Source organism: Artemia sp. Qi Xiang Cuo, chromosome 8 (genome assembly GCF_049724085.1).
Source record: "Artemia sp. Qi Xiang Cuo chromosome 8, ASM4972408v1, whole genome shotgun sequence".
Lineage (NCBI taxonomy): Eukaryota > Metazoa > Arthropoda > Branchiopoda > Anostraca > Artemiidae > Artemia > Artemia sp. Qi Xiang Cuo.
The window spans coordinates 59,129,773-59,155,546 of record NC_142801.1 but is presented as its reverse complement, the minus strand read 5'-3'; the positions used below and the strand labels follow the sequence as shown (position 1 = coordinate 59,155,546).

General features: G+C 35.7%; 1 protein-coding gene across 1 annotated transcript in view; it reads right to left on the bottom strand.

The window, feature by feature from the left end:
- The window catches only part of Dbp80 (putative ATP-dependent RNA helicase Dbp80), a 68,861-nt gene that overhangs the window by 40,653 nt on the left and 2,434 nt on the right, over nucleotides 1-25,774 (bottom strand). The window contains exons 2-3 of the mRNA XM_089093636.1: nucleotides 20,353-20,558; nucleotides 1,549-1,641 (exon numbers count right to left, since the gene is read on the bottom strand). Coding sequence (XP_088949762.1) covers nucleotides 1,549-1,641; nucleotides 20,353-20,558 — 299 coding nt within the window. The remainder of the gene's footprint in view (nucleotides 1-1,548; nucleotides 1,642-20,352; nucleotides 20,559-25,774) is intronic.

Below are 25,774 nucleotides of genomic sequence, written 5' to 3'. Positions count from 1 at the left end.
GCTATCATGATTTTCTCAAAAATTTCAAAACTTTCATATAATTTATGATTCTTCAAATCTACCATTTTTTTATGTTAAGTAGTAGAAGTTTTCCTTAAAATAACTGACAATTGCTGTTTTTCTTTACAACCAAAGCATATACTGTCGTTCAATTTTCCAGACAAATTCTGTCGTTTCGCCAGTACCATATTGCAGATCATATTTTGACGCTTTAATAGGACAAAGTAAATTAAAGACAAATGTCTATTGTCATAGCCTTTTAATGCATAAAAAAGAAAAAAAAGGGGGAAAAAATTAGTTTTTGAAACTATTTTCACATCTTCTAAATTCTTCATTTTTTTAGAATTCGTTTCAGATATCTAGCATTTACCGTCATACATATCAAGTTTTTGAACATTTTTTTTCGAATTAACCGTTTCAGTTATCTAGCATTTACCGTCATACATACCATGTTTTGAATGGTCATATTTTTTTTTAATTAACTGTTTAAGATATCTAGCATTTACCGTCATACATACAATATTTTTGAACGATCACATTTTTTTTCGAATTAATCGTTTCAGTTATCTAGCATTTACCGTCATACATACCATGTTTTAGAGTGGTTATATTTATTTTTTAATTAACCGTTTCAGATATCTCAAAATTGCTTTGAGAAATTGAAGTTAGATGCTACTACAGTTTTCTCATAACTTCCTATCTACAGTTTCTTCATGAACGATCATATCTTTTTTTCGAATCAACCGTTTCAGTTATCTAGCATTTACCGTCATACATGCCATGTTTTTGAATGGTCATATTTTTTTTTAATTAACCGTTTCAGATATCTAGCATTTACCGTCATACATACCATATTTTTGGACGATCATATCTTTTTTCGAATTAATCGTTTCAGTTATCTAGCATCTACCGTCATACATGCCATGTTTTTAAACGATCATATCTTCTTTTCGAATTAACAGTTTAAGTTAACTAGCATTTAATATACCATATTTTTGAACGATCACATCTTTTTTTTTCGAATTTACCGTTTCAGTTATGTTAATTGGCAAGAGGCTAGTCTTAAGATACTGGCTATTTCTCCGTGTCATTTTCACTTCGTGACGAATATTGTCATGTAATTTTCATAAAAGAAGCTGTTGGTTTGCCACTACTGAGTAGGGATGGGGTAACAATATATTAAGGCTAATTAGATAAAAATAAAATATAGGTATGTCTTTATTGCCATAGAAACGTTTTTCGAGAAAAAAAGGTTCCGAACAATTGGAATTCCCACTTTAATGATTACTCAATTACACACTATCATCTATATAGCTTTATTTCAGTTTTATTTAAACAGTAATAAGCGCAGTGTAAAAAAAAACTGTTCCCTTTGGAACTGTTCAGTTTCATCAAGCTGGTTTTTTTTCTGCTGCAGAACAGAAAAGTATTGCATACACCTAATAAATTTAGACACGACACTATAAAAACGCCCCATGAAGCTTAAGAACTAATAATAAATTACACAAATTAATAAACAATAACAAAAAGTAATATTAACAAACTTACGGATCAGCAAGCAAAGTAGGCAACGCCGTTTCTTGAATCTTTGATGGGGCATTGTATCCCATGGCATAAACACCTTTCAAAATATTTGGCTTTCTAGAATTAGGATAATTCATACAAATAAATAAATGCAGACACTGTAATTATGTTTCTTATGACATCATTTATTTTGTAAGTTTTATGCCTACAATGTCTTTACAAAGTATTTTTTTTTACATTTTATAATTATATGATTTTGAAACATAAAGATCATTACCATCTTCAGTGGACAATATATATATATATATATACCTTTGGGACGTCTGGGCACAGTACAACCTTGGTGTGGAGGAGAAGGGGATCTATTACAAGAGATTGCCTGACCTCGACTAAACTTGGTGGGAGCTCAGAACTAGTGTTCTAGCTATGCATTTTGACGTTTACAGCCTGATCTCTTTGAGGGACGAAAAAGGATAGGGGAGGAGGGTGATATATTTTTGTTGCCGGAATATCTACCTGAATGGGTTACTACCTAAAAGTATTACAATAGTATAATATGTGGAGCAAAATACACACAAAAAAAGAAACGTAAAACGAGCAAAATATAAATCGAACATAAAGGGAGAAACAAAAAACAACTGAAAGTAAAACTGAAAGGGTGGTGATGTGAAAAAATACGGAAGCAAGCTGTGTTTAAAAGCTTTGTTATGCAGTACTTCCAGTTTTACTTTAATATCATGAGCTGGAAATTTTCTGACAAGAACCTTTTTTTCTATTTTCAAGGTGGAAGCAATTTTTTTTTTACAGAATCTAAAATAATTATCCAAGATTCTGCTTTTGTTAATCCAGATTCTTCCAGAAACAAAAAATAATAGAATGATCACAGAAAGATGAGTAGAGCTTGGCCAACGCACGCACTAGCAACAATCTCAGTAAAACTTTACAGGAAGATCAGAGCCAGTAAGACTTTTGTCAAAGAGGTGGGGTCCCTAAATTCTTCCAAGTGCAGCTAAAGTAAGAATAATCTTACTTTTTTGCTTCTTTTTAATGAATACGAGGTTAATCGTTTACATAGAAAGATTGTTAATTTACTGTCTATTACTTGCAATGATAATATGTTGTGGTTATTATTCTCTGTCACTAGCGGCAATTAGCCAAGAAAGTTCAAGTTTTATTCTATTTTATTTATTATTAATGATTCGCCTTTGTCTATTAGTAACGGCAATTCAAAATGCTTGCTGACGACGTAAAAAATATTGGACTAGTGAAGTTGATTATGTATGAGACATATGTATGTATGAGATTTGTATGAGACTGAATATGTATGAGACTTGTGTATGAGACAATCGGTCTTAAGACTTCACACACAAGAATTCTATTGGGCAGTACTTATCATCTTGCGCAGGTGAAACAAAGTCAGAGGCGAGTATCTTCCCGTTAATCTGGAAACTTCAAATTCGATGGTGTCAAAAATATTGGACTAGTGAAGTTGATTTAGATGCTGGGTTAGTGCAGGATGATTTAGATAGTTTATCTAGTGAGTGCTTCAGTGATTCTATGTTTGTTGATTCTTCAAAGTGTACTGGTTTGAATTACGTAATTGTTAATTGTAATAATATGCCTTTTTTATACTTTACAGGGTTGTAATATTCCATTCAAGGACCTTGGTATATCCTTTTATACTTGGTTAAAGTTTGAATAACATACATCTAAAAAATGTTGAGCATTACTTCTATAAATTCTAACTTGAAGATTGTATGACCCTTTATTAGTCGTTAGTTCGTATCATCGTTGAATATTGTACTTCTATTGGGTAACCCATGAATGGCTCCAACCATTCACACATCAAAAGAACCAAAAGACATAAAAAAATCGAAATTCCATAGCTTTCCCCGCTTATTTACCAACAGTACTTGAAATGTTTGAAGTTCCTTTCACTTAAACTTCTTAAGAACAGAACTAACCCTATTAATACATTCTAAATAACTATAAGCATTTATAATGCGGATCCTATCCCTATCATATGTGTTTCTTTCAGTTCGGCCATTGCCTTTTTAACCCAATAGCATAAGCACAAAATTTATCCTAATGGATGGAATATTAAATTGGACAAAATTCTTTTGGTAATTGACTGCATAAAAACAGCTACTTGCATCTTTTAATTGATACTGTTAAAATTGAAGCGTTTAAGACTACTTCTACTACTGACAACTAACTGCAGCACCAAGCCACCTGAGGCCAACTCAGCTACGCACGCTCCTCCTCAATCCCAATCTATTCAAATTCTCCCTCTATTCAAGGTGTAAACCTTCCCAAGAAGTTCCTATTTCCCCTAAAATTTTCCTTAGGACATCCTCCAGCCCCATTCGGGGACGACCTACTTTTATTTTAGCCTAGACGGTTGGCCGACAAGGACAACCTTTGCCAATTTGTCATTCTTCATCTGTAGAACATGTCCTAGCCATTTCATCCTTTCTCTCATAATAGCCCTAGAGTGCGGGACTGACCCACATTTTTCGTACAGCTTACTGTTTGAGATACGGTCCTAGACTGGCACAACCGTTATTTTATCAATTTTAATTATTTTTGTTTGTATTATTTATTCTAGTATATTTTGTTTTGAGATAGGCATCTGGCTTACTGCAGTTTTGTTTCAATAAATAAACAAATATCTAAGCCTTTCCTACATTATCTTTGCTTTAAGATTATCTTGAATTATAATCACTTCCATTTGATCCTCAACAAGGCTGTAATCAGGATTTTTCGGGGGGTGGGAAAGTATTTTTCGGAGGGGTTTTACAAAAAAAACTTTAAAAACGCATCAAAAATGTGTTTCTATGCATCTTTATTCCGTTTTTACAAGTCAGACAAACATTTATTGGGTGGGCGGGGCTAAACTTCTCCTCCCCCACCTCGATACGGCTTTGGTCATCAATACCAACTTAAAGAACCAGTGACAGTGAAAATGAAACCTGATAGTTCGAATCGGTTATGTGGAAATTTACACAACCACATACGTCATGCGCAACCACGCAATACCTTAAAAATAGAAAAATTGGAAAATAAAAAATAGAAAAAAAATACAATTTTAACAAAAAAAAACCTCTGTATGCAGTTTTTAGTAGTAGCTTAAACAAAATAAAAAAAAATGAAGGCCAAAATTCATCAAAAATAAACTAGAAAACATGTTCCAAACAGCTTTCTTTTGAAGGTATAAATGTCTACTGATTTGAACATAGTTAAGGCTAGCCAATCATAATATTCTCCTAAAAATTGAAATAAGTAATCATCTTTACAATCCCAGTAGAAAACTTCGGCTTTGGCTGGCAACACAATCAGAAATGCCAACACACAGTTCAACTGGTTTGAGCTCAGTCAAGGGTGGTCAATTAGACCACTGACCATACGAAATTTGTATTCCCAAATATTGCATAAAATTGAGGCATTGGCTGGTTGAAGTATTTAAGTAAACAATAAAACTCAATCATTAGCATCAAGTTATACCAAATGTTGATACATGTGAATCTAGTAAACTCTCATTGTGGATAGGTCTTTATTCCTTTGATCAGAGGAGAAAGAAATTTAATGATGGCCCCAAAACATTATATCTCAGAGACAAGTGCTCAGTGTCCCTTTTTTTTGTCACTGAAGATCTTATGGGTAATTTACTTGAACATCTCTTTTAAACTGAGAAAAAAGCCAGCCAATTAGAGAGCTTCAATGTCAATCCTTAGCATTTTGATCATGTAGGAATTTAAAGGTTAAAAAATACCTATATAATAAATTAAAAATAGAAATAACTGCCACCCACAAGCACAGAAAAACAACCCCTTAAACAAGGTCACTTATTTAGGCTAGTATGTACCAGTGTACTAATAAGTAGTAGTAATTGAACAATATATGTACTAGTACATCAACATATGAGCTAATAAATCAATGTACCTAATAAATCGTTTTAATAAATGATATCTACCTATTTCTCTCCTTCCCGTCAGCTCTAAAGTTGTTGAAAAAGTATTACATCGTAGACTAACTTCATTTGCATTTAGCACTAATGCGACGACAGGAAATTGTCTCATAACTAACCATCAGTATGGTTTTCCTCCCTCTTTCTCTACTTCGCATGCACTTTCAGATGCCCCGGAGTTTGTGCAAGTTAATCTGGACAAAGTATTGTGTGTTTTGGTTCTATTTCTTGACTTTTTGAAGGCATTTGTTATGGTTGACCATTCTGTTCTTCTGTCTAAACTATCTTTATTTTGAGTCCATTGAATCCCACTAGAATGGTCAAGGTTTTACCTCTCAGGGAGATCTCAGCATGTTTTGGCTAATGGTACTTCTTCCTTTACTTTGCCTGTATTGAAAGGTGTCCCAAAGAGCTGTGCTTGGACCACTTTTGTTTTTAACTTATATTAACAATTTTGTTGATGGTCTTCAGCCCCATATGCACTGTTAATTTTGCTGATGACAGTGACTTTTCCATTGCTGCAGTGGACCTACCATCTGCCACTTCTGTAGCTCAAGGTCTTCTTGATAAAGTGAAGGAGTGTTGCTAGTCAAATGGTAGTGCTTTTAACAGCTGGAAGAGTGCTGTTGTGCATTTCAGGAACCCTTATCGTACTTGTGATGTACAGGAGACAGTCATCCTGACTTATGAGAATGATACTATACTGCAAGCTATTATGGTAAACCTTCTCAGTATGTTCCTTGATTGTTTTCTCTCTTTTAAACCCCATATAACTCACACCCGTCTGTCCCTCACTAATCACATCTGCCCCCTCATCCTCCGTTAGTACTCGATGTTGCACCATGTTAACTCATTGCTTCCCCCAGATGTTTAACTTTCTCTTTATTATACTTTTATTTCTCTTCACCTTTTATATTTTTGCCCTGTACCGTAGTACTAACAAATCTCTTCTGTACTCACTTCAAAGAGCCCAAAATAGGCTGACAAAGCGTACAGGCTACTTTTCTTCTCCCTTGGCAATACCCTTCTGCTGATTTATATAGTGATACTGGAATAGCTCGGCTGGATTGCGTTATAGGTAAAAGTAATCTTTATATAGCACATTCTGCTTTTCTAGGTCCACTTCCATCATCTCTACAGCAGTTTTTTTTTTCATGGATGGGTTCAGGTAGATATTCTTCTTCTTTGCGTATTATTTCTCATAAATTTACTGCACCTAAATGATCATCAAAAGCAGCTCAGAGTTCTCCTGTTTATCAATCCATTCTACTATTGAACTCCATCCCTTCCAATGTCTTTCTATCTCTCTCCGTGAAGGCAGTTTCTTGATGGGTCTTTCCATAGTTTTAGGCCAGTAAATTTTCTCCCTTTTTTCTTTTCCTATTTATATCCTTTTTTTAGTATCATGTCACTTATATGATCTGATTTTTTTAGTTTTCCAGTTGATTGTTAATAGGTTATTTTAACTTACTGAGTCATTTTCATGTGTGTGGTCAGTTTGTTGCTTTATAAATATTTAACGGATCCCTCCACAGTCTTGCTTCTGGAGACCGGGTTTTTCTGCTCGTTTTTGTTTGTGTTGTATTTAGTATAAACTAAATTATGATGGTGATGATTGCAGCACCACACCATGTGAGCCCATATAGCTGCACAAGGTGCTGCTCTGCTCCAATCTGTTCAAAGCTTCCCTCTTTACCCCCTCTCAGAAAGTTCTTATTTCCTTTAACTCCTTTCTTAACAGCCGATTCTGAACTCATTTGGAGACAGCCTGCTTTTCGTTTGGCTCTGGGTGGACCGCCAAAAACACAATTTTGGGCAATCATCCTTCATTCATAAAACATGGCAAAGTATTCTAAGCCTTTTTTTTATTATAACCTAGAAAGCAGGATTGAACGATATTTTTCTAAGCTTCTTGTTTTTCTAAGCTTATTGTTCCCTATAACTATCTTCAGACTATTCCTCTGAAAAACGTCTAGCTATCTTCCTAATTCTTTCAATGTGCCCATGTTTCAGAGCCACACTTGATCTCTGCCATTATTGCAGCTTCCAATATCCTAACCTTACTTTTAAGACTTACCTTCCTATTCTTACAGACTTTTTGTCAACTGCAAAAAAACAAGACTTTTCAAGTCTTGGCTATTCTACTTTTTACACCTTCACCACATTCATCATCCTACTAATATTACTGACTAGGTAAGGGAAGGTATCCACTTGATAGATTATCAAATTACATCTCTTCCTCCTCACTTATTACTAGTCTAAGCAACTTAGTCTTTTCAACAATAGTTTTCAAATATAGTTCCAATGCCCAGATCTCTTAAAACCTCCAGGAATTCACTAGTTTTGTAAACCTTTGTATCTAGGTACTCATATCATTTGAACAGTCTTAAGTCTACAAGAGTTTTACCATCACATTTGTTACCTTATTCATGTAAACAGGGTTTGCAAATACACAAAACACAAAACCTATTAACAGAAGTGAAAAGGGTACTGACCAAATCATATCTTCAGCTGACCACACTGCTCTTATAATGGATGGAAATTATTGCAAACTAAGAAATCAGAGGCAACGATATAGCGTTGCCTATATTAAAGGCCATACGGCTCCAAAGTTTTATTATTTATTTATTATTATTAATTTTTTTCCCAGAGGCACTTCATATGGAAGGACTCGTCGTAATATATTTCAAATATAGTTCCAATGCCCAGATCTCTTAAAACCTCCAGGAATTCACTAGTTTTGTAAACCTTTGTATCTAGGTACTCATATCATTTGAACAGTCTAAGTCTACAAGAGTTTTACCATCACATTTGTTACCTTATTCATATAAACAGGGTTTGCAAATACACAAGACACAAAACCTATTAACAGAAGTGAAAAGGGTACTGACCAAATCATATCTTCAGCTGACCACACTGCTCTTATAATGGATGGAAATTATTACAAACTAAGAAATCAGAGGCAACGATATAGCGTTGCCTATATTAAAGGCCATACGGCTCCAAAGTTTTATTATTATTTATTATTATTTTTCCCAGAGGCACTTCATATGGAAGGAGTCGTCGTAAAAACTTCAAAGGGGGCTCATTCGATTGGAAATCGAGAGTTCTAGTGCCCTTTTTAAGGGTCGAAAGAAACTGGAAGGCAACGAACACCCCTTCCACGCCCACCAGTTCCCCAAACACATCCAATCAAAATTTTGAGATAGCCATTTTGTTCAACGTAGTGGATTTCCAGAAAGAAATTATATTTTTGAGGAGGATACTCCCCCCCAGCTCTCAGCGCAAGGGTTGTAAATTCTGCCCCTGGGGCATATAAGCTTTTATAGAAAGCTTTGTCGTAGAAACTTCAAAAAGGGATAATTCGATTGAAAATTGAAAGGGCTAGTGCCATTTTTAATAGTCGAAAGTGATTGGAGGGCAACTACCCCTCCTCTCACAACAAACTTTTCCCCACCCAAATCCAATCAAAATTTTGAGATAGCTATTTTGTTCAACGTGGTTGAAAATTCTGGAAATTAGGTCTTTAAGGATGACAACCCCCATCCCCCCCACAGCTCTCAGTGCATGGGTTGTAAGTTATGCCTTGGGGGCATATAAGGGTGTTCAGCGTAGTTGAATGTTCTGGAAATTATATCTTTGAGCATAACACTCCCCTTCCCCAAGGTCTTCAAGACAAGGGTTATAAGTTATCCTCTGGGGGCATATATGGTTATTATGGAAGGAATGCTCATATAAACTTCAGAGAGGGCTCATTTGATTGGAAGTTGAAATTTCTAGTTCAATTTTTAAGCGTCAAAAGATATTGGAGGGTAACCAGTCCCCCCCCCCCCCCAACACAACCTTTTTCCCAAATGCATCCGATAAAAATTTTGGGATAGCTATTTTGTTAAAAATAGTTCAAAGATCATATAACAAAAACTCCGGGGTCGAGACAGCCCCCCAGGGCCAGAAGGCAGCCGTTGTAAGTTATGCCCAAGGGGCATATATGGTTCTTATGGAAGGGATGCTCGTATAAACTACAAAGAGGACTCATTTGATTGGAAATTGAAAGTTCTAGTTCACTTTTTAAGTCAAAAGACATTGGAGGGCCCCTAGCCCCCCCCCCCCCTCCACGCCCTTTTTTCTCAAACCCATCTGAAAAGAAATTTGAGATTGCCATTTTCTCAAAAATAGTTGAAAGACCATATAACAAACATTCCGGGTCAACAAAGCCCCCAAGGGCCCGAGGGCAGGCGTTGTTAGCTATGCCCTGGGGGAATATGTGGTTTTTATGGAAGGAATGCTCGTAAAAACTTTAGAAAGGACTCAGTTGGTTGGAAATTGAAAGTTCTAGTTCAGTTTTAGAGAGTCGAAAGAGATTGGAGGACAACTAGCCCCCCCACGCCCTTTTTTCCCCAAATGCATCCAATGCAAAATTTGATATAGCCTTTAAGTTAAAAATTGTTCAAAAGATAGATAACAAAAACTCAGTTGTCGACACAACTCCTCAGGGCCCGCTGGCATACGTTGTAAGTTATGCCCTGGGGCACATTTGGTTCTTATGAAAGGGAAGCTCGTATAAACTTCAGAGAGGGCTCATTTGATTGGAAATTGAAAGTTCGAGTTCACTTTTTAATAGTCAAAAGAGATTCGAGGTGAAATAGCCCCCACCCATGGCTTCTTTTTCCAAACCCATCTGATGAAAATTTTGGGATAGACATTTGGTTAAAAAAAAAAGTTCAAAGGTCGAATAAGAAAAACTGCGGTGTCAATAGAACCCCCCCGGGCCCGGAAGAAGGCGATCTAAGTTATGCCCTAAGGGCATGTATGATTCTTATGAAATGGATGCTCGTATAAACTTTATAGAGGGATCGTTTGATTGGAAATTGAAATTTCTAGTTCACTTTTTAGGAGTCAAGAGATTTAAGGGCAACTAGCCCCCTCCCCCATGCCCTTTTTTCCCCAAACCCATCCGCAAGAAATTTTGAGATAGCCAGTTTTTTTTAAATTGTTAAAAAATTAGATAACAAAAACTCCGGTATACACAACCCCCCCAGGGCCCAGGGGGTCGGCGTTGTAAGTGTTGTCCTGGGGGCGTGTATGGTGCTTATGAAAGGGATGCTCGCATAAACTTCAGAGACGGCTCATTTGATTGGAAATTGAAAGTTCTAGTTCACTTTTTATGAGTCAAAGGATATCCAAGGCAACTAGCCCCTCCACCCCCCACACACCCTTTTTTCCCCAAGCCTATCCGATAAAACTTTTAAAATAGCCATTTCATTAAAAATAGTTCAAAGGTCAGATAAGAAAAACTCCTGTGTCGACGCAACCCCCTATGGCCCGGAGGTAGGCGTTGTAAGTAATGCTCTGGGGGCATATATCGTTTTATGGAAGGGATGCTTGTATAAACTTCGGAGAGGGTTGATTTGATTGGAAATTGAAAATTCTCGTTCACTTTTTAAGAGTCAAAGGAGATCGGCGGGCAACAAGCCCCCCCCCCCACCCTCCACGCTCTAAATGCATCAGATAAAAATTTTAAGATAGATTGTAAAAAATAGTTCAATGTTTAGATAATAAAAACTCTGGTGTCGACACAGCCCCCAGGGCCCAACGGTAGGCATTGTAAGTTATGCCCTGGGGGAATATATGGTTGTTATGAAAGGGATGCTCGTATAAACTTCATAGGGGCTCATTTGATTGGAAATTGAAAGTTGTAATTCCCTTTTTAAGAGTAAAAAGTGATCGGAGGGCAGCTAGCCTCCCCCCACACTCCATTTATTTTTTCTCAGGCACACTTCATATAGAAGGGGTCGTCGGATAAACTTCAAAGGGGGCTCATTTCAAAGGGGGCAAACTTTTTTCACTTTGATATTGTCACTTTGATACCAGTTTTGATACTTTGATGCAAATTTGTTTTTTTTTTTGTTTTAAGTTTGATTTTGAAATAAGGAATTTTTAAAGACTTAAAACTTTTTGCAATCAAAAACGAACGAAAATTAATTAAAAAAAAAACTTTCCAAGAAATAAGTCTTTCAAATAAAAGGAAAGGCCATTTTAAACTTAAGCTCAGCAGATAAAAATACCTGTTAAAATCCAAACCCAAAATGACCAGAAATTACCATTAAAAAATAAATAAAACCCAAAACGAACAGAAATTAAATAAACAATCATAGGAAAAAACATACAACAAATAATAATATAATGAATAAATAGATCTCAAAGCGAGTAATGCTTAGAATGAATATGAAAATCAAGCTTAAAACGGAAAAAAATATTTTGCCATTGAAGTATAAATGAAACTTAAAACGAACAGAAATTAAATAAATGAATAAATAAATCTTAAACGAGTGAAACTTAAATTGAATATGCAAATCAAGCTTGAAACGAACAAAAATCACGACAAACAAGAGTTTGGGTATCGCCTCCTTCTCTCACTATAAAAGTCTAAAACCTACTGCGTCATTGGCGCTTTACTGAAAACTATATGCGTCTTGAACAGTCTTGGAAAGTATAAGCAACATCAAATCAGTCTTAAACTAGATTTCGATGCAAGAACACCTATGTGAATTGTTTATATCACTAAAGGATTAAAAGTATCAAGTGACTTTTCATTCTGACGCAATCTGGTACTTCTTATATTTTTTGGACTGACTTAATGCAGTACTTAAGGTTGATGAAACATCAACCTAAAGGTGGATTTTTGGATATATATTCGTGATTAATGAATATAAAATATAGACATGGAAAACATCATTTGGAATGCGGTGTTAAATTTTTGTTTCAAGAGCAATGCTAGCCGGAATAAAACATCAATTGATTATTAATCGCGCTGTGGAATTTTTCTCCAGAGATAATATACTGAGTGCAAAAGAATTGATCCTACAGAAGCCTGGCCTACCGGACCCCTTCCGTAAATCAGTTAAGGATGAAGAAAATGTCCTGGAGATTGTGAAATTCTTTGCCAAATCAGCTAAAGAAAAGCGTAAACTTCCTACATTCGTGATTTTTGAACCCACCGAGGTCCCTGCATGCGGAGAAGAAATAAGTGCATGCATAACAACCAAAGTAAATGATATGTGCCGTCGTTTTGAAGGCTTCATGGAACGACTGAATAAAGATGACTTAAATCTTTTTACTCAAACTAGTTTCCCTACCCAACCAAATGCCCCCACAAAGCTGTCTTACTCTGTAGTTGCTACAAACCCTCCGCCACTGAAAACCCCATCGGAGCGGAAAGCGTTTATAGAATCTGCGTGTGGTGAATCCCTTGCTGCTTCTAAGGTTGAGCTCAGACGAGGAAAAAATGGGTGGCGGTTAGCCATTGCGCAGAAGGCTACTGCGGAGAAATTGGCGCTTGCGATACAAGAATTAATTTTTCTCCCGAAACGTTGTTTTAATTGTCACGAAATCGGCGATATGTCGACATAATGCAAAAATACCAAGAAATGTGGCCGTTGCGCCAAAAATTACCACGGTGTGCGAAAGAAAGCCCGTGCAAGGACCCGATCCGCTGTTTGAATTGTCAAAGCACCAAACACACGTGCTACCATGCTAACTGCCCGTTGAACAAAACTTTGAAGCCGAAAAGCCAATCTGTTCGAAATGGTTGATCCTTATATTAAAAAGAACGTCTTGTCATGGAACGTAAAAAGTAGTCTCAGTGAAAAAATCGCCGTGGTAGAACAACTTTGCCTTACAAAAGAATTTATGTGTATACAGGAACATTTTCTTTCTGGTGACAATATGAAACAACTCGATGTAGTGCCATCACATGTTCTCCACTTTGTAGCCGCAAAAAGGCCCGGGAAATGAAGCCGTCCCTCAGGCGGACTTGCTAAAATAGTAGAGACATACTAACTCCGAACTGTTTGTAAAATCTGACCATTTCCTTGCAGTTACAGTGGGTGATAATGTCATTGTTAATGTATACCTGCCAACAGACTATAGAGACGAAAATTCTGAAACGAAGTTTGCTGTAGCATGTAGAAAATTTGGTGAGTGTTTGAGTAAAATCAGAGCCTCGCACCCCCATTGGGTTCTGTTGGGGGATTTTAATTGTGACCTATTAAAAAGTAATAATCCATTTTGTAGTATCTGACCATTTGCCTTTGTCTTTCAGCATTATGGCTCCATTTAACCGTGCACGGGTAATCCAAGATTCTAAGTGGCGTAATGTGATAGAATGGGAAAAGATTGATATACCCCAATACCAGCAATGTATTGATAATATTCTCGCAAAGATAAAAATACCATTTAAGTTCTCCAGAATTCGGTTCCGTCTTCAATTAATAAAACTCGTATTAAATTAAATATATATGCGTCACTTATTTCACATACTTTATTACAAGCAGAAAAGCAGTTTGTCCCTTGCACCAGAGTACGAGTTGGATCCTAAGTGAGGTACTGGTCCCAGAATTCTTTACTTGTTGAGCCTTGTAATAGGGCCAAATTCTAGCTAAGCACCTGGATAGATTGTGGCCCTCCCAGAACTGGTGCCGTAAACCAGATCCGTTTATCCATCAAACGCCGTTTTTCAAAAGAGCTAGAGAAACATAGAACTACTATTCGTTCCAATTTTTCTGAAAAGATTTTCAATAGCCCAGGACTTTTGTGGAAAAAGTTATCACATAAACAAAAACAAAAGCCAAACCAGTAATTTAGTATTTCTCCTGAACTATGGGAACAACATTTCTCCAGAGTTTTCAGAACCAGACCCACTAATAGAAAATCCCTCCAAAGTTCACTCGAAAAATATTTTCGATAGGGGACATATCGATGTTTACTGCATCAGTTTTTGATGTTTATAATACAATTCATAAAATTAAGAAACCTTTCTGAAGGGGTACTGGTCAAGTTTACGCTAAACACCTCCAATATGGGACCCCTTTTCTTTTTTTCCCACCTTGCCCTACTTTTCCAAATGGTGTTCACAAAAGGAATAGTTCCTTCCTCGTTTTCAACTGCCCGTTTTACTCCTCTCCCTAAAAAAAATAAACGCTTAAATGAATGTTCATAATACCGGCCAATAACTGTACCAACAACTTTCTGTAAAATTTTTGAAAATTTGATAATGCCCGAGTTGGTTGATAAATGTTATATGCCCCCACACCAATTTGGGTTCCAGAAAGGAATAGGGTGCGCTTATGCACTGTCGTCAGTTTTGATTGATGCTGATAAATCTGGAGAGCCGTTTGTTCTAGGGAGACATGATGTCAGTCGTGTGTTTGATTCGATAATTCATGCGCATATCCTCACTGAATTGTATAAACGCGGGGTCAGTAGCCTACCTGTATTATTCGTGCTTTGTATGATATGTATAGTCATTTAACTGTCGTTGTTAATCTGCCTGATGGAATAATTACAAAGGTAAATATACCTGTTCGTCGCGGAGTAAGGCAAGGCGCCCTTACATCCCCAATTGCGTTTAACAACTGTATTCTTGACGCACAATCTCAAGCAGTTTCTTCCTGTATTTTAGAAGGGATAGATGTGTATCTTATTGCTTATGCGGACGATGTCTTTAACCCCAGCCGAACGGTAATGGCATTTGAGTAAAAATTTTCCATTTTGAGTCGAGAGTATTCAAAACTAAATCTTAAATTTAACATTGAAAAGTCAGAAGTGGTGCTATTCAACTGGGGCCCAGTTCCCGAAGGATTGAATGTTGATCTTAATGGAGTATTGGTTACTCCTAAATTTGAAATGAGTTATCTTGGCCTCCCAATCGGGAACTCCCTTAAAACAACTAAAAAGCTTCTCATTCGCCATTTCCAGCGCTGGACGTCCAGTGCCTACGGTGGCATAGTTTCCAATAAACTTAGTTTTAATCGCCAGCTGCTAGCTAAATTATATAACTCATATGCACTCCCGAATTTTTTATACCTTGCACCTTTTTGACGTACCTTTTCGGCAACGGACTCACAGCACCTCTGACGATTTTTATTACCGGTATGCTAAATATCTTCTCGGCCTCTCCCCTTGGGCAAGTAATTCTTGGGCTAATAAGAAATACGGTTTAATTGACCCCAATGCTGCCATCAGCATATGCATTGTAGCTTACAATAGGGGAATAAATGGACACCCATGGTGTTTTCTTTTAAAACAACAGGTCTTTCACGTTTACTGTTTATTATATATACTATATGATTGTCTGATTTATTACTATGTTTATGTGCTTGTTCCATACTTTTTATCTTCGTTCTGTTCGTGCTTGTCTATGTGCTTGTTGCATTAACTTGTGCTGTAATTTTCTGGTTTATTAGTATGCTTATGCGACTGCTCTATGAGCTTTTATTTCGTTTTATTTGTCATTATCCGTCTTTTTCTTTTGCTTTTGTTTTTTTTTATATACTCCGTTCATCATTGTATTTCAACGGGTTATATATAAATTCAATTCAAATTGAATATTTGATATATAACGATATTAGTTATTGAAAGATCCATCAGTTCAAGAATTTATTTCACTCAATTTTATTTTTATTTTCAATGCTGTAAGAACTGGAAAAAAAATATTTGTAATATAATTTGTTTTCAGTGAAGCGCCAATGACGCAGTAGGTATTTGGTTTTTATTTACAGTTAAGGAAGGGGGCAGTATCCAAACTATTGTTTGTAGTGAAACTGTATTCGTCTTGAAAAATTTTAAAAACAGCTAATAAATTAAACTGAATATTATATGTATAATGATATTAATTGCTGAAAGCTCATCAGTTCAAAATTTACAATAATTTTAATGTTTATTTTCAATATTAAGTACAAAAAAAAATATTTTTAATAAAATTGGTTTTATTAATAATTGGAAATTATTGTAAACTAAGAAATATCTGTAACGAACTCCTTCATACAAGGTAATTCTCATTTGATGTTTTAATTCATATAAATGGCAATACAACAGATTCCTTACAAACTCCTGATCCCATACCAACTTCTAACCTCACTTCCTATCTTAACCCCACTAATATTAGTTTTTTCATGGCAATGACGTTTTCCTATCAGCTGAACCATAATGAAGGCTTTTTCAGAATCTGGTGGGGGTAGGTAAAATGGCCCCATCCCTAGATTTTGAAACATACTTTTTATTAAGAATTTACAATAAAAAATGCCCCCCCACCCCAGATTTTTCAAAAACGCATTTTTTTTGTACACTCATTAAAAAAAATGAAAAAAAATCTTTGCCCCAACCTACATTCTCATGAAAAAACAATCTTTTTTTGCCTATCTTAACACAATTTTGCATAATATTCTTAGTTGTTTATCCAAATTTCTTCCCTAGGACATCTTTGGCTACTTAGGAGACTAATTTCTTGAAGTTATTCCATCTACTATATTATGAAGTTTTACACTCTCCAGATTCCAGTCCAACTGTTTTTGAACACTCCTCTCCAATCCTCATCCTGACTACTATCAACATCATAACATCATCTTTAAGGCAGTTACCCTTCCTAAATTTCAGCTTTAAAATGTTTAGGAACAACAGAGATTTGTTTAGTTATACCAAGAGTAATTAAGCAGTGTCTGTTTATATGAATCGAATAATTACATAATTCAAAAACATAGTATTTAGTCAAATAGCTTGGTATATAATGACTGAAAATTAAGCAAGCAGTTGGCAACTCCTGGGAGATGGAAAACTAAACAAAAACAATAAACAACAAGGTTAAAGCTGAAAATAACTCTTAAAGAAAATGACAAGTACAAGGGCCAAAGTCCAGAACAATCAATCAGTCAACCTTCTATTTTTAAATAAATGAACAAACAAAAGAATTAACATGAACATTTCGACTCAAAGCAATGCTTGTGCAAGTCACACCTGATATTGGTAAACAAATTTATATCACACTATGACATGAAAAGAGGAGAGCTGATAACATAAGAGAGGGATAAAGAATTAGAAAGGAAAGAATTGAGAAGAGGTGGAGTCAAAGAAGGAGAGTGAGAAGATAAGATACAAAAGAAAAATTAAGACATTAACTCATGCGGTATTAAATCAAGGAGGCCCACTTGTGCCTCTTTAAAGAGGCGACCCACCACAATGTTTTTATTTTGGGGGTCTTCCGCCCCCCTCAACCCCCGCTTTTTCCCTTGCAAAGAAATGCTTTGCAACACGAACGAAGTCTGCTTGAATTTTTTACCGTAAGAACATCCTATTGCATCTCTTTGATTAGAAACAGTTCTGAGCCTGTTTGCTGGATTTTTTACATGAGATTTTTCCCTAATTTTACCAGACAAATACATTAAAGTGATTAGTGCTATGTACGAGAATAACACTGCTGCGGTTAAGGTAGGAAATGAGGTTAGCAGCTGGTTTTGTATTAAATCAGGAGTTAAGCAGGGCTGTGTCCTATCCCCCTTTATATGGATTATTTTGATGGACTTTGTTTTAAGGAGCACAGGAAAGGCAATGGGAGACCACGGAATCAAATGGGGAGGAAAAAAGTCTCCTGGACTTGGATTATGCTGATGATTTAAGCATCCTAGATGAAAGTGTGAGAAAAATGAATGAAGTTTTAGAGGTTTTGCGAGTTCAGGGTGCTAGAATTGGTTTGAAAATTAATGTTAGGAAGACTAAGTCACTAAGGCTAGGAATAAGTGAAGATGAAAAGGTGACGTTGGGTAATGAAAAGATTGATCAGGTGGGCAGCTTCACTCACCTTGGTAGTATTATTAGTAAAGATGGTGGGAGCAGTGAAGATGTTAAAAGTAGAATAGCCAAGGCTCAGGGTGTTTTTTCACAGTTAAAAAAAGTCTGAGAGATAGGAAGATATGTCTGCAAACCAAGATTAGAATATTAGAAGCTACAGTGATGACAGTGGTCAAATATGGCTCTGAAGCATGGACGCTCCGAAAAGCGGATGCAGATTTGCTAGATGTTTTCCAGAGAAATTGCTTAAGGATTGTTCTGGGTACCCGGCTGACTGATCGTACTTCAAACGATAGGCTATACGAAAAATGTGGTTCAATACCGCTCTCTAGGGCTATAATGAAAGAAAGGTTAAGGTGGTTAGGGCACGTTGTGCGGATGAAGGATGAAAGATTGCCGAAGATTGTTCTTTTTGGCAAACCATATAGGGCTAAACGGAAAACAGGTCGTACCCGTCTGGGGGGGGGACGCCATAAAGAAAGATTTGAAGGAAATGGGAACTTCATGGGTGGGTGTAAAAAGGGAGGCTTTGAATAGATTGGGGCGAAGGAGGAGCGTGCGTAGCTGTGTAGGTCTCAGGTGGCTTGGTGCTGCGGTGAGTTGTTAGTAGTAGTAGTAGATTTTTCCCTAACCAATAGCAAGCTATAATGTGATGAACTTGGTACGACCAACTGATTGCAGGCTACATGACTAAAAAAACCTTAACAAAAGAGGCTGCAAAAGCGGGGGGTTTGGGGGGCAGCAGCCCCCCAACTGTACCTCCCAATCCCTGTACGTTTTAAGGTTCGAACTTGTGACTCAGCCTCTTTAACTCTTTAGAAAACGTAGTTTTTTTCAAATAATTTCTTACTGTGTAAGACAGGTATTGGTTTTGGAGTGTGCCAAATGATTCTATGGATTTAATAGATTCATTAATTGAGTTCCATAGAGAAATCTTCTATAAACTGGAGAGTATTGAGACCTTGTAAGACTTCTTCTTGGTAGCACAAAATTGTACTGGTTGCAGCAGAGAGCTCTTCCTCGATGGATTGTGCTACAAAGTTCGAAGTACCTGGAAAGACCTTGAGGAATTCTATTCGATATTGCCGAGTGTGCTAAATGCAGATTACTAACGTTGATTATCTCTGTTATATCTATTGTTCCAGTGTCTCTATATAGGTTTGTTGAGGGGTATAGCCTGGGGAGGCAATATGTGGCCTTGACTGCACGATTTTGTGATCTCTTTAATCATTTTAGACAAGGTCATTTTAGAACAGAACAGCAGTAGTTCAAGTAGGGGAAGACAAAAGCATTATAAAGCATTTCCATCATGTCAGCACTTAGAAACAGGCTAGCTCTATGCAACATTGATGTTTGCCATGAGACTGTTGAAGACAGATGGGATATGTGATGCTTGAAAAAAAAGAGGAATCAACAATTATGCTGAGGAACTTTGTGACTGTGGTCTGAGGAATGGGATTTCCATTGATTGACAGTGCGACAGTGTGAGACAATGAAGAGTTTGAAGGAGCAGAAGTTGAAGGAGCAGAAGACGATGATGCAGCTTTTTGTAGCATTTACCTGCAATTTGTTATGAAAACACCCGTCAGATATTTCGTCAAGAGTTTTTTGGGCCTTTTTTGCAGCAGACTCTGATGTTTCAGCAGCAATGAAGAAATTTCAGTCATCAGCGAATAGTAATGGGTGTGCATTTGTAGTAATACATGTTGTCAGGTCATTGATATACAAAATAAACAAGAAGAGTCCAAGTACCAACCCCTGAGGTATGTCAGATTGTCCAGGCAATTCTGCCAACACACTACCCTCCACAATTACACACTGCTTACAATCAGTCAGGTACGATGAAAACCACTCGTGAGCAACAGCATATACTCCAAATGAATCCAAGGCAAAGGATATGTGAGAAGCCAGAATATCACTCAAGCAGCTGAAAGAAGGCACCAAGGCACCAAGAACTGCTAAACATCTGCTAGCCAAGAGGCCTGCTAAACAGATCTTTTTGGTGAGTTTGTTATTACTAGCTTGAGTTCTGGGTAAAATATGATATTTTTGGGATTTCTTACTCTTTTCAACCTTATTTTTCAATTTTATTGTTCATTCTAGATTTAATAATTGTGGCTACAGTACCACCAGATGCTCAGAATTAAACTTTAATCTAATTAAACATTATTAAGCTGATTAATTATGCTCATAATTAATAGGCAACTATAGAATAATTGCATATCTGATGAAAAACTTACAGGTGTAAAGCTTCAAATGACTTCACTGAATATAGTGGCGAATTTGGATCTTTCCTTTGAACCTCTATGTCATTTTTAGTACTGACAAGCCCTGTTCTGATCACTTTTTGTAGTAAAGCTTTGTCAGCCAAGGGTATATTTTCAGTTTCTTCTGGATCCTCATTCTGTCTAGTAGCATTATTAGAATTGATGGTCACATTTTTAACCTGAAAGATAAGAAACAATTCAGATTACTTAGGCAAGAGGAAGAGCTGTTGATTGCAGTTTAGGCGTTTACCCCCCCCCCCCCCCCACGTACAAAATAAGGCTTTCCAAATTTGAGAATTTTATTTGAGTCTTATTTTTATTTCCATAGGGAGAAGGAATTTTGGTATTTGTGTATTATGTGCTACTTATTCAAGTTTATGTTGAGAAAATTCAAGAACACACCAGTTTTTTTAGTTTCTTTGTTACTTTAGAAATAAATTTGGGCTCTAGATTTTCATATTAGGGGGGGGGGAGGGTAAAGTATGGTGGGTCTGCATGCAAAATGTGTTTGGTACAATTATTCTGCATATTAGATAGATAGATAGAACAGTGTATTTTAAAGCCAAATATACAGCCATGAACATAGTAAAATAAACAGAAATAAAAGACACAATCAGCATAAACTTTGATCAGCAATCATCCTAAAACACTTAAATGAAAAACTACGTTAACCAAATTATAGTACTTAATACTTGGAAAAGCAGTCATTGAAAAAAAAAGAACACTTAACACTTGGAAAAAACACTTAAACGATAGAAACAATAAATGAAACAATAGATTTTCTTTATACTGGGATTTTATAAATATATATATATATATATATATATATATATATATATATATATATATATATATATATATATATATATATATATATATATATATATATTTATATATATATTTATTTATATATTTATTTATATATTTATATATATATTTTATATATATATATATATTTTAAGTTAGTTAACAAAATTTTCAGATACCTTGCTGTTCTTCTGATTCAGACTTCAAACTGACTTCTAATTGTTTTCTGACTTCAAACTGCCCAGATACTTTACCCTCCCCCCCTTATGTGCAAATATATAGCCCAAATTATATATTTCCCATATATTCTGTCACTTGTCTTTGTCTTGTCTTGTGCTAAACTGAAAAAAAAACTAACAAAGAAACCAGTTTGTTCTCGAGTTTTACACACCATAAACTTGAGAGAGTTGTGTTAAGTTTTTTTTTTTTCAATGACCGTTTTTCCAAGTATTAAGTACTATTATTAGGTTAATGTAGTGTTTCATTTAAGTGTTTTATGATGATCACTGATCAAAGTTTATGTTATTTGTGCCTTTCATTTATGTTATTTGTTATGTTCATGGCCGTATATTTGGCTTTAAAATACACTTCTCTATCTATCGATCTAATATGCAGAATACTTGTTCCAAACACATTTTGCATGCAGACCTGCTATACTTTACCCCCCCCCCCTTATATGCAAATCTACAGCCCGAATTTATTTCTAAAGTAACAAAAAAACTGGTGAATTCTTGAATTTTACACAGTGTAAACTTGAGTGAGTGGTGCATAATACACAAGTATCAAAATTCCTTCCCCCTACAGAAAAAAAAAAAAACTCAAATAAAATTTTCAAATTTGGAAAGCCTTATTTTCTATGGGGGATATTCTCCGCGGGGGAGGGGGTATTTTCCACGATGGGGGGGGGTATTTTCTGGGGGATAATTGCTGGGGGAGGGGGGGTAAACACCCGCCGCCATTGATTGCATAAGGCTTCAAAAGTTAGTATTTCTAGGATTGAATGCCTAAAATATCATACATTCAAGTGTTTTTTGCAGAAGGTTTTGGAATAGAATTGCTTGAATTGCTTTCATTTTTTTTTAACAAAAGGATTACAAAATCATTTCTTGTATATTTCATTCTAAATTGATTTAAATTTGATAACTAAATTTGACTTAAAATAAAATTTACTAAATACTATAAATGTTTTAGTAAAAACAGGATGTCTATGTATGTTGATTCTTAGTATACACTATTCTCAGTAGCTACTAGAAGGTAACAGTGGCATCAATTCATGGAAATTAGGGAGGGGGGATTTTTCCTATAGAAAATACCAAGAGCCCTTACTCAATTTTTTCAAAATCTAGGGGGGAAATATCCCCCTCTCCTCTCCCCCAATTGATGCCAATGGAGGGTAAAAAATAAATCTATCTCAGATATTTCAACCCTCCCAGGAGAATTCAACTCATTTGTGTAGTCCATACAATGCAGATTTTGTTAATTCAAAATTTATTATTTATATAGATCTAACACCTAAATTTTGTATAGTTAAAAGTGAAATTTTTAATGCTCATTTTTATTATGTAACATAAATGAGTGATGAATAATGCCCTAATTTCACTGCAAACGCTAGTCATGCCTCACAGTCCCTATTCCAATACAATTAGACCCAGGCACCACAATCGGCGGGGCCAAAAACAGCAGCAGAGGCGCACTGCCAGCCCACCACTGGTAAGATGCCGGCGGCGCATTCAATGTTGACTGCAAACATTAATGTTTTCATCAGTCTTTCTCAAATCACAGCTTAAATTTACAAATTTACTTTCTCTACGCATTGACAGTACACTTTCATTGGGTGCTCCGCCTAGTAGCTACTGGTAGCAACCAAACTGTCATATTCTTGTAAAAGTCTCTCACCTTCCTTTACACTCCCTTTTGAATTTTTTTTTAAAGCATCCATATAATGTTCTATAAGATATAGGCATCCCTGCTCTCAATAAAAAATAATCATGGTACTTTCACTTAAATATAATAATGCCCACCCCCCCCCTCTGGATACCATCTTTATAGGATACCATCTCTGCGTTAAATTTAAAAAAAAAAATTAACTTATTGGCATCCCTGCTTTCAAAAAAATGAGGTATTATCATTTAAATATGATAGCTCCCTACCCCCCCCCCTCCTCTGAATACCACCGTGATAGGATACCATCTCTGCTTTGAATAAAAAAAATAATTAACTTTTTCCAAAACAATGAGGTATTATCATTTAAATACAATAGCTCCCTACCCCCAACCCCTTTCCTCTGAATACCACCATGACAGGATACCATCTCTGCTTTAAATAAGAATAAAAATAATTAGCTTTTTGGCATCCCTGCTTTCAGTAAAAAAAAAAAATTGAGATATTATCATTTAAATGTAATACCTCCCTACCCCCACTCTCTGGATACCACCTTGATAGGATGCCATCTCAGCTTTACATTAAAAAAAATAATTTACTTTATAATTAACTAGGTCACTATATGGTTCAAACAAACACGTGAAATAACGTTAAACAACACAGTGTTCCTTGAAAAAAAAAAATTGAGGGTATGAGTAAAGAGGTACAATGAAAACAACAAAAATGTCAATGTTTTTCAGATATACCTCAAATTATTGGAAAACTGAGTCATAGATTTGTCATGGCATTCAATAAGATCCAAAGAATCTAATTAAAAGGGAGCATACACAAAAGTCAAATTAGGCCAATAGCCTATGAGAAATTGCAAAATATCTAAGACAATGGACAAGTCCCAATGGGGGCCCTGGGTCAATCAAAATATTTCAATGGTTTCCCAGGGAATTTGATATCATTTTCTTCCATCTCCACTTTAAATGAAAAGAAATTATCTTTTGGGCATCCCTGCTTTCAATAAAAAAAAAATGAGGTATTATCATTTTAAAATGATAGCTTCCTATCCCCCCCCCCCCTATAGGCAATAATTTACAATTTTTATGAATCATATTTTTTGGGTAACTTCAATTTAAATCTTTAATTCCCCAACCTTGTAAATAGCTTAGTCTATAGCTAAATTTTTTTTCAATAGAAGGTTTTTTTTTGGGGGGGGGGGGGTAAAAAATTTTCAGAAACAAGATTGTATTTTCTTTGGTCTATCAGGTGTTCAACAATTGTGCATTAAAAACTAAGAAAATCTTATCTAAAAACAGCAAAAGAAAACAAAATTCTGCAAACTTACAATTCAGCTGTAGAAACAATCTGTCAACTATCAATTTCAAGATCCAACTGAAGCTGTATAACAGTGAATGTGTTCTATTCAACTTAAAATTGAAATTCTTGACTACAAATGATGTAAGAAATAGCAATTGGGAAACTGCATTCGAAATGATTTAATCTGATTTCATAGAGACAATACTTTTTTTGTCCACATATGAAGAATTGTGTATATTGTAATTGCGTCTGTCTGGTTTTTATGCTAAGTAATAAGAGACGAAAATTAACGAACAAGAGAGTAGTGAAGAATTATGGCATGCAAAGTAATTTTTAGCAGGGAAAGTCACTGGTGATAAATCGCTAGGGGTGACACCGTGATTGGGTGATTTTTGGGGAACCCAATTTTTTTTTGGGGTGATGCATAGATTTTTTGGGAAATACCCAAAACTTTGGGGATAATGCAAGCCCTGCTTGATTTCTAATCAGAATAATTGAAATACTAAGCCACACAAGAAAGAAAAGCTCTGACTTTGCAGTTGAAGCAATAAAGAATTGCTGCAAAATTAATTAAAAGTCAGCCAAATGCCACCACCTCTGCTGGCAGTGGTGCACCTGGAGCATAGCAACACTTTGGTGGGGATTAACCAGGCCTCTTGTTGGCGGCATTTGGTCAATCAGCCAGCATGGTGCTGGGGTCTAAATACAATCATTTAGATTTGTGACCAAATTTTATTTCCTATAATAACTGAGGAGAATGACAGGCTTCATTAACAAAGAATTATTTATCATAGTTTTAAGCTTAGTATTATGTTGGTTTTAGTTTTAAATCCCTTTTTTTATTTTATGCTAGTTTTCCTAATTCCTAGAACAGGAAGACAATTCTACTTGTTCAACAGAATAAATTTAAATAATAAAATTTTAAACTTCTTCCTAAAACTAGTCATAGTTTAAACCATTTTTTCTCTATGCTAATGCACATATAGTTAATGGCATTCAAAGACCCTACCAACCTTTTCACAGAGCAATCAAGGGCAGAAATGTTTTACTCCACTGAATCAAAAATGAAAGTAAGAGCAAGCAATGGGTAAGACAAGAGAAATTAAAGAAGAGGAAGGGAGAAAAAATAGAAAGGAATCAATTGAAAATCAGGAGGAAAAAGACATTGAGAAACATCAGAAAATGAACACTATTAAAGCAATAATAATCAGATATTGTGAAAAGAACACTATCAAAACAAAGCTCATAAAATATTTAAAGTAGAATATTAAGAGAACAATTTAAGTTAGGCCTAACATTTGCTGGTATAGAAATCTAAAGAGAGAGAGATAAATATAGAGCAGTTCACATTTCTCACCTATGAATAAAGTGAACATACTACTCAATGTCTTTTTTATGC